General features: G+C 43.2%; 1 protein-coding gene across 3 annotated transcripts; it reads left to right on the top strand.

The window, feature by feature from the left end:
* The first annotated feature begins 680 nt into the window (after positions 1–680).
* Positions 681–15,627, top strand: LOC109255386 (gastric triacylglycerol lipase). 3 transcript variants are annotated; one of them, XM_019430012.2, is made up of 9 exons: positions 681–803; positions 981–1,095; positions 2,009–2,111; positions 3,725–3,834; positions 7,297–7,433; positions 9,066–9,212; positions 11,704–11,775; positions 12,434–12,505; positions 15,379–15,627. In XM_019430012.2, the coding sequence occupies exons 1-9, from the start codon at positions 699–701 to the stop codon at positions 15,613–15,615; spliced, it is 1,098 nt and encodes a 365-aa protein (XP_019285557.2). In that variant the 5' UTR covers positions 681–698; the 3' UTR covers positions 15,616–15,627. The 3 variants fall into 3 exon arrangements, with proteins under 3 accessions (XP_019285557.2, XP_019285556.2, XP_053766143.1); XM_019430011.2 differs by having other exon boundaries at positions 981–1,098; positions 1,913–2,111; XM_053910168.1 differs by lacking the exon at positions 9,066–9,212 and having other exon boundaries at positions 795–803; positions 981–1,098; positions 1,913–2,111.
* The last annotated feature ends 492 nt before the right edge of the window (positions 15,628–16,119 follow it).

The following is a 16,119-nucleotide window of genomic DNA, read 5'->3' as shown; positions in this document are numbered from 1 at the left end:
TTAGATCTTACCTGTAAAATACGAGGGGGTTGAATGAGACAGCCACTAGAATTCTTTTCAAATCATGATACTAATTTTCCTTTTTGTTGTTAGATCCTTGCAACCAAAGATATTGTACCCTCCAACACGTTGTTAATTTATCAAGACCTACCTAAGTCATTTCAATTAGTAGTGTATATACTACTTTAGTTATGGCAGCACTCTGAGTAGATGGTGGCAGCTTTTAAATCCACATAATTACCCCAAATCAATAAATATTTATGGAGTGGCTGTTATAAACAATATCCAAAACGCCACAATGAGTTCGAATGCATGTCATATTGAGGATGAATCTAGAAGAATCCAATGTGTACACAACACACACACAACCTCGGGCTCTCGAAATGAGTTGACAAAAGCCTTAAACATGCGGTATACTAAGAATGGGATCTTATGTCAGACAATTAGAAGACATTTTTATCAATTCAGGTTTACTCAACACGACTGGAAAACCGAGTGGGAAATGTTCTGAAAGGAATCAAGTCAAGCATTGCGACACGGATATCCACGTGTCCCAGTTTATTGCCCAACAGAATATAATCCAACCCAAGCCTTTCTCTAGTTTGCGTGAAAGGAAAATTAGCACAAAATACAAGTATGAAGAAAGTGTAATAGTTTAACCATGCACGGGTCATTCTTCTGTTTCAGGCAAGAGCAAAATGCTGTTGCTATTAACAGTGGCCAGTTTGATATCTGCGCTTGGAACCACACATGGTTTCTTGGGAAAATTACACCCGACAAACCCTGAAGTGACTATGAATATCGTAAGTCACTGGGGGGCGGGGGGTAGGGAACCTATAGAACGAGGAGCTACCACCGTGACTTAGAATCACGGTGAGTTGAAGCCTTGACATGACCGATCAAGAGTAACTAACCATATCTGCTTACCAGATGCGTTTAAAAAGTCAACTAAAACTTAAAGCTGTGTTTTTCCTCCCCAGAGTCAGATGATCTCCTTCTGGGGATACCCAAATGAAGAGTATGAAGTTGTGACTGAGGATGGTTATGTCCTTGGGATCAACAGAATCCCTTACGGAAGGAAAAATTCAGAGAATAAAGGTATAACCCTGCCTCCCTCCCTTTTTCTCCCTTCTTCTTTCCCTCACACTTTTCTTCCTTTCATTCTTTCCTCCCCTCCTTCCTCCTTTCCTTTCCTCCTAAGGACTTAATAAGTCTTGCTTGTTCTGGAAATGTAACAGTGATGAAACTTTACCTCCGGTCTTCAAAGAGATCACCATCAAGTCAATGAGATAGATACATGGACAGATGGTTACAATAGTATGTGACACGTGCTAGACATGTACAGAGAATATTAAACTAGACGTTCTGGCAAAGGTGCCTAACTGGGCTAGCAGAAGTCAAGAAAAAACTTGCTCTAGAAACAATAACTAAGCTGAGTCCCGGAGATCAAGAAAAGTTAGCCAGAATGTGCGAGACGATTTGAGGCTCATTTCCTGAACAGATAAAGGTCATCTTTTTGGCTATTGCTGCCAAAAGTTTATCTTTTTCTCATTGCAAGAAAACTGTGAAGCACAAAAAGGAGTAAAATTCAGCGAGATCACCTATCTATCATTTTACCACTCACAATCCACTTAAATTAACAACATGCTGAATTTCCTCAGAATACAAGTTTTTCAATGGCTTTTGAGATGGAATTGGCACCCAATAAACGGCACATATTTAAAGTGCACAATTCGATGTGGCTTGTCACTTGAGTAACTGTCACACCGTGATTAAGATAATATATTCAAATGGTCAACTCAGTCAAGCAAACGTATTGCATTCTAGTCCTACGAAAGCCTAGTTCTGTCTTCGTGTTTATCTGAGAATAAGGGATGAGTTTATAAAGCTTGAATACACTTTTCTCCCTTAGGCCGGAGACCTGTTGTGTTTTTGCAGCACGGTTTGCTCGCGTCAGCCACAAACTGGATTTCCAACCTTCCCAACAACAGCCTGGCCTTCCTTCTGGCCGATGCTGGTTATGACGTGTGGCTGGGGAACAGCAGGGGGAACACCTGGGCCAGGAGAAACCTATACTACTCGCCAGACTCAGTTGAATTCTGGGCTTTCAGGTAAAGAAAAGGGACAATTAAAAATAAATACTGAGTTTAGAAAGCATGGGTGGTCGCGTGCGTGTGTATTCCAACCCAGTCCTATTGTTTTTTTAAATTTTTAAGTGTTTATTTATTTTTTGAGAGACAGAGGGAGGGAGAGAGAGACAGAGCATGAGTAGGGGAGGGGCAGAGAGGGAGAGGGAGACACAGAGTCCGAAGCAGGCTCCAGGCTCCGAGCCGTCAGCACAGAGTCCGACACGGGTCTTGAACCCACGAACCTCGAGATCATGACCCGAGCCAAAGTTGGACCCTGAGCCGACTGAGCCACCCAGGCGCCCCCAACCCAGTCCTATTTTAACCTGTTATCCTCCAAGTGGGATAAAAGCAAGTCATTCGTATCCTAATCCCTTTTTGGTTTCTTCCATACACCGCCCTGCAAGGGTAGCTTTCCCCCCACACTTTCTATAGATCTCAGCACCATTATTCGCAGATTCCCTGAATACGCTTTTCCAAATGGAATGAGCAAAGCAACCTGAAACAAGAAAATTCACTGCCCTCATCAGATTCCCAAAGGAGCATCCGCAGAGATTCGGGAGGATGTTAAAACACAGTGGAAGATTCAAGAACCTGGGAGATTCAAGGCCGAGGTGGGGGAGGGAGAGAGTAAAGATCGGGGACACTGTGGAAAGATTTGCACAGGTTTCTGATCTCCGGCCCTCTAGGGCCTCATCCCTGGAAATTGCAGGTAAAAGGGGAAACAGCAGAGATTTCTGTGATGATGCTGAGGCACAGAAGTGCTCTGAGGGTTCCAGGGCCTGAGAGGAAGCCCGTGACTCCTGAGTGATGAGGAAGAGAGACAGGACGAGAGATGACAGATGCTGACGAGGGCCGGGTCAAGCCAGCTACAAGGGTCACGCTGAGGGCCTGGGAACTCGTCTGAGTGCAATGAGAAGCCATCAGAAAGTCTCCAACAACAGAGTGGCATAATCTCCGTTTGCATTTCCTTTTCTTTTTTAAATGTTTATTTTTGAGAGAGAGAGAGAGAGAGAGCATGAGCAGGGGCCAGGGGCAGAGAGAGAGGGAGACACAGAATCCGAAGCAGGCTCCAGGCTCCCAGCTGTCAGCACAGAGCCCTAAGTGGGGCTCAAACTCATGAACCACGGGATCATGACCTGAGCCGGAGTGGGACGCTTAACCGACTGAGCCACCCAGGCGCCCCTCCCCATCTGCATTTTCAAAAGCTCACCCTGGCTCATCCGTGGACAGTGAAATAGAGGGAGACACGATTCACCTGATCAGGCACTAGAACACTGCATACAAAAGATTATTAAATCTGACTTTCATTTTTAGGTATAGGAATAATCCCCATCTGCAGATGCTACCTTGTTTGGATTAAACTGCAGCTGTAATGCTGTGCCTCAGAAATGATGCCATCTGTTTATAAGAAGCCGCCCCTCCAAAGCACCTAATGCTAATGGTCTATCAGCATTAGCTAATGGTCGATCAGCAGCAATGCTTAGAGAACCTAGTTTTCTGTTTCTCTAAGAGAGGCTTAGCTATAAATATGCTCGACTCTTAGAAATTATAGCAAGGAAATGCATGTCGTTTTATTTTTATTTTTTTCCTTGCAGCTTTGATGAAATGGCTAAATACGACCTTCCAGCCACAATTGACTTCATTTTGAAGAAAACTGGACAGGATCAGCTCCGCTACGTTGGCCATTCCCAGGGCACCACGATTGGTAGGTAAAAGGGTTCTTATAGACCTCCTTCCAGCGGTGGGGCAGGCATATTGGCCATTTGCTGATCGTTTTCCATTCATTCTGTGATGTAATGGCCACAACAACCCAGTGACATGGGGACAATTATCATTCCTATCGTATATATGGGGAAGCAAAACAGGAGGGTAAATCATTTGTGCACACATAACACAGGTGCAGCACAGAGGGTGACTCAGATACTAGCTCGGGCCATCTGACGGCCAAGCCCACGCTCAGAGACGTGGCTTCGCACGGCCTCTGGACTGAACTTACTCCATCCATTCAACCGCATTTATGGAGCACCAGCCATGTGTCCTAAGAATACAACAATAAATGAAGTACATTAAAATTTCCATCTTTGTACTGCATATACTCTAGTGGGGAAGCAGAGAAGGTAACAAGGATCGAAAAAGTAAAATAGGAATGCCTGAGTGGCTCAGTAGGTTCAGCGTCACTCTTGACTTCCGCTCAGGTCACGATCTCCCGGTTTGTGAGTCTGAGCCCCCACGACGGGCTCCGTGATGACAGCATGGAGCCTGCTTGGGATTCTCTCTCTCTCCCTCTCTCTTTGCCCTTCCCCTGCTCATGCTCTCTCTGAAAATAAATAAACTTAAAAAAAATTCTTTTTAAGAGAGTAGGTAGGTAATAGTAATGTTACGGGAAACAAATAAATCGGGAAAGCCTCTCAGGGAGCGTTAGAGGGGACTCAGCGAGTTTAGAGAAAACCACCAGCACTCTCGGAGTAAAGGCACGAAGGAGGTCAGGGTCTGAGCCGTGTGTATACCTGAAAGACTGATGTTCCGGGAGGAAAGGAGGACAAGAGCAAAGGCTCTGAGGCTGCAGCGTGTTCAAGGAACGGCAGCGGGGCAATGCATTGTGTAGCTGGCACCAGGGAACAGGGGCTGCATTCTCTAGCTGCTGACTCTTAGATACCTGTCGGAGATTTCAGTGCAGGGCCAAGCAGTCGAGTAATGATACAAACCTGGGGTTCAGGGGAGAGGACTGGACTGAAAACACAAAATGTACGTGAGACAGGATGCAAAGGAGTGAGGTCAGACAGGAAAGAGGAGGTGTCCCCCGACTAAGGCCTGGGTCGCTCTTAATCCGGAAGATGAGAGGGAACCAGACAATGATCCTGGGAAGTGATGGTGACAGAGCCCGGAGGGAAGCCAGGAGTGCCTGGTGTTCTGGAAGTCAAGAGGAGAATGTGTTTTAAGGAGAAGGTGGTCAACCGTGGAAGAGGCTGTTGAGGAGTCAGGTGAAATGAAGTCTGAGAAGGGACCATTGCACTTGGCAGCAGGAGAGGTGACCTTCCTAAGAGCAACCTCAGAGGAGTGGCTGGGAAGTGAGCATCTAGTGAGATCAAGAGCACATGAGAGAAAGCCAGACAGGGAAGGGAAAGGGTGGAAGCGAAAGGGGGCGGAATAACAGTGTGTTTTTACGCTAGTCCCCACTCTCGGGCTGAGCCCGTGCCATGATTCGAAGCGATCGGAAGGTCCGTGTCTAGACACAGATGCGAGGAAGTCGATGAAGTTGGTGGTGGGTGCTCATGGGAATCCTCTTTCGACCGCTTGCTCTCCTACAGCACGGATCTCCCCTAGAGAATTTGAGACAGAGAAAGAGGTCTGAAGAAGAGCTTCCGGGTGTCCTTTGTCATTGTGGCATACATCATGTTTCCAAGGAGATGAGGATTCGGATTCAGGACGTGTACATACACACTGCTTGAGCGAAGGCCAGAAAGGCGGGCGTAGCAGGGGAAGAAGCTGGGACGTGATGCAGTCCCCAAAAAGTCCTCAGCGCACTCTGTCTGGGATGGCTTTTCAGAGTCTTTGAGCGAGACTAGGTGGCTGGGCCTTTTTACCCACCTGTTGGCTAGCCATCCAATGCAGGCTGCCCTGGGAAGAGATTCTGTTGAATTCTTTGAGAACCTTGGATTGTCGAGCAAAAGCAAAATCAGAGAGGAGCGGCTGGGGTTGAATAAATGCCTCAGACGTGTAAGGAATCCAGGCAGGGCAGCACAGCATCAGTCCCACATGGCCCATAATCGACTCACACTCCTCTGTCAAAGAGTGGCAGGTGCTCTAGATTACCAAATAGTACACACCGAACAGAGTTTAACCTTTTTTCGATGATCTTGGGTCATAAAATTATTGCCTTGAGATACACTGCAACAGTGTCCTTGGGATTTGTTGAGATAGGACTGACACTAAATAACTCCCAATGACCACTCTTTGGAGTCAACTGAATTAAATGGGATCATTCTTCTTTCTTACGAATGGATATCTTATCATTGCTGTCACCCCACTCCTATTCTTCTGGAAGGTGTTTCTAATCTTCTGTGTACTGGGAAGTTAGATAAGCACCCTTGTTAGAATTGTGCGTAAAATAGGATTGTTCATTCTGAGCCAGCAAGTGTATTCTGAGAAGTCACCTGTCTTGACAGTGTGGGGACCTACTGATACCCACGCGGGTTCTTCACGTGTGATTCTTGCTTTCTCTGGGTGATATGCTGGTTGTAATCTGCAGAGTTAGGCAATCAAGTAAAGAATCCCGTAATAAATGTAGTCTTCTTGAAATACCATTCTTCCTCAAGTAAAATTAGGCTGTATATTACATAGGTGACGTTAAGTGTCTACATTTGAAACTTTTTTTTTTCAGGCTATTCTTGTGTCTAAAAAACCCCATTATTAACTGTGGGGAGAGATTATCCTATGTAGTTTGACTGTATAGAATTTAGCTCAATAACTATTTGGTCACATCCTAGTCTACCAATATGCCACTGTTCATAAAATCAGTTAATTACAGACAGGAGCTGAGTATATTTACCGCGTGTAGACGTTTGAATTATCTTGGCTACTCACTTGTCCAGCATTTACGATATGCCTCGTGTCCTGGTAAATACCTTCTATAATTCACCTCACTTGGTTCCTAAAAAACCTGATGAAGCACTCATTATTATCCCCATATTTCAGATGAGAAAACGGAGGCTCTTAGTTTTAGGTGACTCCTCCAAGGTCACAAAGCCAGTAAACCACAGAACTGGGATTCAAATCCTGTTTGGTCAGATTTCAGACCTGTGCTTTTCATCTTCCCACTTACATACCCTACTCATCTGCAATGCTAATGATCTCCCTGAGATGACATGAATTTGAACTCATGTATACATTGCTCTTGTCACCATTTGATTAACCTAAAGTTAGCCTATTTTCGGAAGTCAGATAAAAGAATTTAGTATGACTTTTGAAAAGTTCTAGCCTCATGTTCCCAGACAGTCTATGAGAAGAAAACAAATCTATGAAAATCTGATCGCTCTGAGCAAGCAGAGATGGTCAGTGTCTCAGGTTGTTGCTCTTAGTAAATGGCACTTGGAGTAAATCCAAAATAATGTCCCGCTTGTAACACAGGCGCATGGGCCTTCTTCGCCGGTTCTTTGTTCTATTTCAGGTTTTATTGCCTTCTCTACCAATCCCAAGCTGGCTAAGAAAATAAAAACTTTTTATGCGCTGGCTCCTGTGGCCACTGTCAAGTACACCAAGACCCTGTTAAACAAGCTCATGCTTCTTCCATCGTTCCTCTTCAAGGTATGTGATTCTCTTTAATTGAATCTAAGATAACAAATCGCCCCTGGGTTTCAGAGTGATGCAGACAGAACAAAATCACCTGGGGTGGTTTCCAATCACGTTTTCACCCAGGAGTGGGGAGGGACGCATGCGCGTTTTATTCCTTGTGCGCACACGTGGTTTAGTCCTTGCGCGCGGGCGTGTATTATTTCTCGGCTAGCACCGACCGCAGTTGAGTCCCCGTTGAGCCGCTGAGATCCCCGTTTGTTTCCGTGTGTTCCGTTACTTTCCGAGGGTTAGCAACTCCGGGAGTGTGGGTGCTCCCTCACAGACGTTCGGTTTCCTTCAACCTGTGTGAAAGCCGCGATTCCACACCAGAGTGGGGAAAGGGAAATAAGAACAAAACCGCACAGTCAAAAGAAGAAGCGTAAACTACCCATCGTGGAGAAAACCAGGAAGAGAAAGGGGAGAAAACAAAGAGAAGGGGAGGGAAAAGGAAGAAGAGCGGAAGAAGGCAACGCTTGGCGAGGCCAGGACCTTGAGGTCATCAAATGCCCTTGGCTTTCCAACGCTTTTCCTAAGAGTTTCCTCCTTTGGTGGGGTTCCAGAGGACTGGAGCATGGGTCGTAATAAGCCGGAAGTGCCTTGTATAGGCGCCTACAGGGGAGGGAATTCGTAATCTTTGTTCTTCCTACACTTAATCCCCTCCTTCTCCCCCGTGCAGAAACCAACGCTCACATAGGCAGACACGACATCCTTTAGAACAGTTTTACATCAGGCTGTAAAAAGTCATGCTGCTATTTCCTCCTGCGGTTTGGTACTATTCATTTCTTTTCACTCCGAACGAACATGTGTGTGTGTGTCGCAAGCCTAAGAGACTTTACCTCCAAACTACATTTGTAAAGCTTCTATTCAGAATGTGAAAAATGGTAATGACCTTGAGTATAATTACTGGCTGTGTTGATGCAGATATTTATTACCTCCTTGTGCTCTGAGGCTCTGATAGGCGATGTGGACAGATGGTTTTAAAATAATAATAAAAAGCACTAGACCTTAAGTCAGGGGCTTGAGGCTTGGGTCAGGTTTCTAGCTATAATCCGGTTCTACTTAGCACAAGCCCCTGCCTCTTTATTAGCCTCCTGTTTCCTCATGCAGCCTTCCTCTTTCCTCAAGAAGACTTGAAGCAAATCTTTCAATTGTCTTTCAACCCATGCAGTCCTGGCTTCGTTGTCTTTCCAAAGGCTTTGCTGAAAATACGGCTGAGACACCATTTCCGCTCCTGATCTTTTCATGTTTTATTGCTGAAATCACGTATCTCAGCACTTAATTATGACATTCTGCCACATTGTTTTATGATCTTATTTCATAACGCCTAGTAGCCCAACTAGACTATAATTCTTTGTGTCTTATACTTCTCAGCAGCCAGTACATTTCTCGGTGGAACCATAAATACTCAGTATGGAGCATCGGCCCTATCCCCTCCACAACTATGTTGTGGGAATAAAGTGAGAAAAAGTTTTCAAGATTCCTAAAACAACATAAGATGAAAATCCCATCAGCCTAGTCACACCTATACCAGGAAACAAGACAAATTAATGCGTCTTTTCTGCAGCTTAATTTTTGGAAACTTCTAACGATGCTTTTGTTTTTCAGATGATATTCGGGAACAAAATATTCTACCCACACCACTTTTTTGATCAATTTCTTGCCACTGAAGTGTGCTCCCGCGAGATGGTGGACCTCCTCTGTAGCAACACCTTATTTATCATTTGTGGATTTGACACTAGTAACTTGAATATGGTTTGTATGCATTGACATTTCTTTTTTTTTCTTTTCTTTTTTTTTTTTTTTGCATTGACATTTCTATTCTGAAGATTTTGAGCAACGCTTTGATGACTTGTCCTACCATCACTTAGAAAAGGATCATTCAGGGGCGCCTGGGGGGCTCAGTCGGTTATGCGTCCGACTTTGGCTCAGGTCATGATCTCGCGGTCCGTGGGTTCGAGCCTCGTGTCGGGCTCTGTGCTGACAGCTCAGAACCTGAAGCTTGCTTTGGATTCTGTGTCTCCTTCTCTCTCTCTGCCCCTCCCCTGCTTGCGCTCTGTCTCTCTCACTCTCTTAAAAATAAACATTACACAAAAAAATTTTTTTTAAAGAAATGATCATTGAAACAGCTAGAATAGCTTCAGAACTGTGTCTAGGCCATGTAGCTCAGCCCAAGGGAAGTCACACCGTTGCTCCCAGTTTTGTTCCCTTCAGTTCCCTGCTGTCACCCAAGGGCCTTCTAAAGTAAACAGCAGGTAGAAAAAATAGTAGATGGTGAGCACTACTCACTTTTGACCACCTAAATAATTGGCATCATATTTAAATTCTGTGAGGGGAGGCATTGAGCCATATGTTTTGGCAGGCTTCTCTGTAGGAAAACAATGCCTAGGCTTTGAATAAATGTTCTTTATAAATATTCTTAATGCTAGGGCACCTGGGTGGCTCAGGGGGTTGAGCGTCTGGCTCTTGATTTCCATTCAGGTCATGATACAACAGTTCATGGGATCGAGCCCCATGTTGGGGCTCAATAAATAAACTTTAACAACAACAACAACAACAAAACTCATTTCAGAGAAATTATGTTAGCGCTCGTCCACACTCTTTATCTGCTATTTCACTTGCTTTGCCTTGGGTAGGGGTTTTAGAGTTTATTTATTTTGAGAGAGAGAGAGAGAGAGAGAGAGGGAGAGCATGAGTGGGGAAAGGGCAGAGAGAGAGGGAAAGAGAGAATCCAATGTGGGCTCGAACTCATGAACCGTGAGATCATGACCTGACTGAAATCAACAGTCCAATGCTTAACTGACTGAGCCAACCATGTGCCCCGGATTGGTGTTTTAAGACTGCAAAATGCAGAATCAAAAGTAGTTAAGAGTACGGAGTCAAGCTGAGAGGCTAAATTCAAATCCTGTTTTTGGAGCTGACTTACACTCATCTTCTTGGTTTGCTTTTCCACAAAATGTACCATTGTGGAGATTAAATGAACTAATATGTGTAAGACATACAGAACATAGTTCAAAGCACATCACTCATAGCAATAGCACGTTTTGCTAGTGATACTATTATATATCGACAATTATCCTCACTCAAAATTGTCAGTTTAGTTACATACCCTTGAGCACCTAAAAAAAAAAAACAAAAACACCAAGTGCACTGATAAAACGATATAATTCTACCTACAGGTACCTACTCACTAAACAACCTTTATTGGAGGCACTACTAAGGGTCGTAGCTACTGGGAACACAATGGTGAAAAGACAGATATGTTCCCTCCCTCATGGAAATCAAGGACATTCAGGTCTTTTTCTCAATGTTTGTCAGAATCTGTAGATATTTTAAAATATATACGAACAAAGGGAACTTTCCTTAGTTCCTATTTTTGATGGTAAATAAAAGTCTCATCCTTCTCCCTTGGAAGGGAGTCACTCTCTTTGGCTCTGAGAATGTCTGCCATTTTGTACGTGGAGCTCGACAGAGTAGTCTACCTTTACCACACCAAGAAAAGGCAGACTAAATTACTGGGTTCCATCCATAAAAGCCTTATGAGAAAAATAATAATACAATAGATACATGAGGAGGCAATTAGAGAGTTCATCCTCTGCATGAAAATTATGTGAAGAGATACTTCATTCCCCTATGAAGATGGTCAATTTGTTTGATCCTATCCATGGTCTTCGATACAGTGGAATTAAGACCCACTGTGAACTAATCTATGCAAGATGAGATGGGGATTTCAGTTTGTTGTCCGGGGTCTGACCAAGGATACTGATAAGACAGCAGGATGGCATAGAGATTATAAATGTGCCATATATGTATACTGACTATCGCATATATGGCATATACATACATACGTCTAGATATATATACATATATAGGTCTGTAGAGCAAGAGGCTTGTGTATGGACGTTACATTTACTGCACTCCGGCACTGGGTAGGGAAGAATGAAGAGCTGAGAAGTTAGAGAGCTAGATTAAAGTCCCTGGCTCCACCCTGATACAAACCATGTGACATTGGCCATTTCTGGAAACTTCTTGGGAAGTCTTCTCATGGAGTAGCCACTGACCAAACAAACTGGCTCCTGCAATTGCCCCTTGCAAACTCTAAACTGGCATACAGCCGTGTTGCTCCTATCTTTCGGGTAAACCCTGCCCTTAAACACCTGACCTGGATCAGAACAATTTCAGTCTTAGGCTATTTTTAAGAAACCAAATATACATCGGTGTCTGTGTGTCTGTGTTTGCTTTCTAGAGTCGCTTGGATGTGTATCTGTCACATAATCCAGCAGGAACGTCGGTTCAAAACGTCCTCCACTGGTCCCAGGTATCATTTCTCAAATACTATTAAAACTTCTGTTGTGTGCCTGAACCCCTGGCACTTTACCCAAAGCACATTCTTTTTTTTTTTTTTTTTAGTGTTTATTTTTATTTTTGAGACAGAGAGACAGAGCATGGGCAAAGGAGGGGCAGAGAGAAGGGGAGACACAGAATCCAAAGCAGGCTCCAGGCTCTGATCTGTCCGCACAGAGCCTGATGGGTCTCAAACCCACAAGCCACGAGATCATGACCTGAGCCGAAGTCAGACGCTTAACCGACTGAGCCACCCAGACGCCCCCCTAAAGCACACTCTTAAGATAGTCTGCCAAATGCTCCTGGAAGGGAATTTTTCTGCCATGTTGCTAGTTGCTGATAATAGCTATCAATCCATGTGAATGGAAATCCTCTGAAAACAATCACTTTTGGGAGCAAAGAAATGAATGATTTTTAGGACGTGGCATGCAAGAAAAAAATATTTCAAGCAAAGCTACATTTAAATTTGCATAGATATCTTGTCCTAGATGATGAACAGTCTTGGTTTTTTGGAAGGAGAAGAATGTTTTTCAATAACTGTTTACATGGGAAGTAAACTTCTTAGAAAGCTTTGATTTTCACACAGTGAGGAGAGTTTTTATTTCTTTGTATTCTTAATTTCTCTCCATCAGGCTGTCAAGTCTGGGAAATTCCAAGCTTTTGACTGGGGAAGTCCGGTTCAGAACATGATTCACTTTCATCAGGTAAGCTTCTTGAAGTTAAAATTATTCACATTTTGAAAGACAAAGATATAAAAGGTTTGAGATGAAATTACAATAATCATGCATACACTTTCCAAAGGAATGTTAGTGCCCAGACTCATCCTTCAGGAAATTAGAAAGTAGACGATAATTTCCTTAGAATCCTGTCATCAGACCAGACATCGCGCCGTGAACTCCTGCTCCAGTGGCCGCACTCAGGGTACCGCACCACCACGTGCGAGGAACGTTCTAGAACGCATCACCCCTCACCCTCTTGCACAGACTTGCCCTGGATCCTACACCCCAGCACACGGTTCCCTCCTTCCGGAAATGCAATTCTCTGATACGACAAGCCAATAATTGGAACGGCTTGTGAGATAAAGCTGAAATCTCTGGTCTTCTTACACAACACCCTTTCCTTTGTCGAAAGCCAGAGAAGCGATTCCACCACATTCCAGATATAAGATGTTAGGGTGGCATGTTGGCAGGTCAAGGCTGAGATACCTGTCAGCAGGCAGGGGCTTTGTCTAAAGGCAGGCACAGTGGCCACCCCTTGCACTCACTGCAGCACAGAGAAGCCAGGCTTTGGAGTTCATCCTATCTGGGGCCCGTAGGCGTTCAGATAGGAATTTCTTCGTCTCTCCACCCAGATGTGGAATCAGACAATGTCTTCCAGCCCTCAGCGCAGGGTGCACCCTCAGACCATCACTGGCCAAATTTGAACAGGAGAGCCACCCTGCAGTTTTGGTAATCCTCTCCCCTTCCTTCTGACCCCACCCCAAATTTTCTACCCAAGTATTGGTGGGGAGCCTCCCGATTTCCATCTGCTTCCATGACTCAATGTTTAGAAGGGATTTCTATCTCTTCACCACAATATCGTATGTGTAGAGACGATGCCTCCTGCTTTTGTGCCATTTTCGATGTCTTAAAGAGGGTTTTCGCACAACACCATCAGATCAAGCATTGTTGAGATGCCTTTTCCCCGACCATCACCTCCACAAGGCCCCACAACACAGACTTGCTTTGCATCTACCTTTCTACTGGGCTGTGCCTACCAGCAGTCCCAGGCACCCATCTGGGAGGACCTGGAACACCAAGTCCCAAGTGCACCCTGCCCCCCCAGCCAAGCCCGAAATAGCACAGGATGGTCTTCCACTGAGGCAGTGACACTAATTTAAGAGCCAGAAGCCAGCATCTAATATACCCTTTGAACAGTGGAACATGAATAAAGGAAAGTAGGTTTATTATTACAGATATTCTCTATACTACTCTTTTCTTCACTATAATAAAGTGTTAAAATACTGTGAACAATTCTATATGATTCGTTATTTTGCTATGACAAGTTGGCTATTCTGTAAGGTGAGAATATAGAAAAATTTAGTATATTGGATAGTATTCTTGAGAACATGATCGGAAAAAACCAACAAAATTCTCTGTTGATAGTGGTGAAATTGGTAATGGTTTGCTTATTTCCTTGTCCTGCTTTATTAACCTTTTTAAAATGTGTGTGTAAATGGTGATTTTCTAGAAATGCAAATGGGGCTGATGATAGCTTTTATCACAATTTGATCCAATATTTAGAAAAATCAGGTAAGTATTCAACAAATACAACCCCTTCACTGAACTGACTGACCTACCCACTGACCCTACTGATACATCAATACGAAGCCAAAATAAATGACTCAAGACATTTCAAGATCATATTTTAGAGGGTCTGGGTAGAAACAGTCAATTACAGTTAGAATCCAGTCAAATCCACTTCCTTTCGCTTGGGTAGAAATCTAAATTTTTAATTTGTAAGAATTGTTATCTAAAGCCTTGCTATTCAAGGCCATGGTCCAGGACCAACAGTGCCAGCATCACCTAGGAATGCAGAATCCTGGCCCTTCCCCCAGATCAGAATCTTCATATTAACAAGACCCACAGGTGATTTACAGGCCTGTCAGAGTTTAAGAAGCACTGACCTAAAACATATTGCATCTACTTTGCGTTGTGGATGAGGGTGACTTTCTCTGAGCAATGGCTGTTAAGAATCTTCTTAAAAAACTAGGTCATGCCATTTGCAAAACATGGATGAAACTTGAGGGCTTGATACTAAGTCAACTAAGTCAGACAGAGGAGGATACATAGTGTATAATCTCACTTCCATGTGGGATCTAAAAACAAAAACAACAGCTGAGTTCATAGATACGGAGAACAATTGGTAGTTGGCAGAGGTGAGGGGTACAGGGTTGGTAAAATGGCTGACGGTGGTCAAAAGGTACAAACTCCCAGTTCATACAGCAAGTAAGTCCTGAGGGTGTCACGTACGGCATGGTGACTATAACGAACAATACCGTATTGCGTCTTTGAAAGTTGCCAAGAAAGTAGATCTTGAAAATACTCATCACAAGAAAATAAATTGCGACTATGTGTGGTGGTGGACATTAACTACGCTTATTGTGGCAACCATTTCATGATATGTGCATATTTTAAATCATTATGTTGTACACCTGAAATTAATATAATGTTCTAAGTCAATTATACTTCAATAAAATATCTAGGCTGGCTAATGTTACATATATATATATATAGATATATGTATATATATGTATCTATATATATATAGATATATGTATATATATGTATCTATATATATATATGTATATATATATACATATCTATGTATGTATATTTATATATATGTATATATATACATATATATATGTATGTGTGTGTATACACATATACACACACATATGTATATTATATATTAAATAATATATAAATATATTATTATATATTAAATATGTAAATATATATTAATTTAGCCAAGGAATAAATATTTAAAGTGCAGCTACCTACAAAACTGAGATTCTTTCTGTCTTGCATTTTAGCCCACACCCCCCTACTACAACCTGACGGACATGCACGTCCCGATTGCGGTGTGGAATGGTGGCAATGACTTGTTGGCAGACCCTGAAGATGTCGACCTTCTGCTTTCCAAACTCCCCAATCTCATTTACCACAGGAAGATTCCTCCTTACAATCACTTGGACTTTATCTGGGCCATGGATGCCCCTCAAGTAATTTACAATGAAATCATTTCTATGATGGGAGAAGATAATAAGTAGTTCTAGATTTAAAGAATTATCCGTTTATTTTTCCAAAATTAATTTCTTCTCTCACACACGGTTCTCTATAATGCTTTGGGATACGGTGATTCTTCCTGTAATTTTGATTTTAGAAATATATTCGCATCAATAATCTTTCCGTTTATTGTTTTGGATTTAAAATAATTTTAAGGGGCACCTGGGTGGCTCAGTCAGTTAATCGTCAGACTCTTGATTTCAGCTTGAGGTCACGATCTCACCGTTCATTAGTTCAAGCCCTGCATCGCGCTCTACGCTGCCGGTGCAGAGCCTGCTTGGGATGTTCTCTCTCTCCCTCTCTCTCCCTCTCTCTCTCTGTCTCAAAATAAATAAGGGAGAAAATAAACAAAATAATTTAAAAAATTTTTTGTGCTTAACATGGGGTGCAGAAACTCTCGAAAGAACAGATTCCTGGAGAGGCGAAACGTCTCTTCCAGCCTTCCCATTCCATGCATATGCTAGACCCAACCTAGAGCATGAGACACG

The sequence above is a fragment of the Panthera pardus genome, unplaced genomic scaffold, assembly GCF_024362965.1.
Source record: "Panthera pardus isolate Hobbes unplaced genomic scaffold, ASM2436296v1 HiC_scaffold_22, whole genome shotgun sequence".
Classification (NCBI taxonomy): domain Eukaryota; kingdom Metazoa; phylum Chordata; class Mammalia; order Carnivora; family Felidae; genus Panthera; species Panthera pardus.
The sequence above is the reverse complement of the archived record's forward strand: the minus strand, read 5'-3'. Positions and strand labels throughout refer to the sequence as shown.

Bases quoted from the DNA above. Each gene is read 5' to 3' on its own strand.
- LOC109255386 (XM_019430011.2), top strand. From the start codon at position 699: ATGCTGTTGCTATTAACAGTGGCCAGTTTGATATCTGCGCTTGGAACC. The intron at 11,776-12,433 runs GTATCATTTCTC...TCTCTCCATCAG, and splicing joins ACGTCCTCCACTGGTCCCAG to GCTGTCAAGTCTGGGAAATT. The intron at 12,506-15,378 runs GTAAGCTTCTTG...CTTGCATTTTAG, and splicing joins ACATGATTCACTTTCATCAG to CCCACACCCCCCTACTACAA.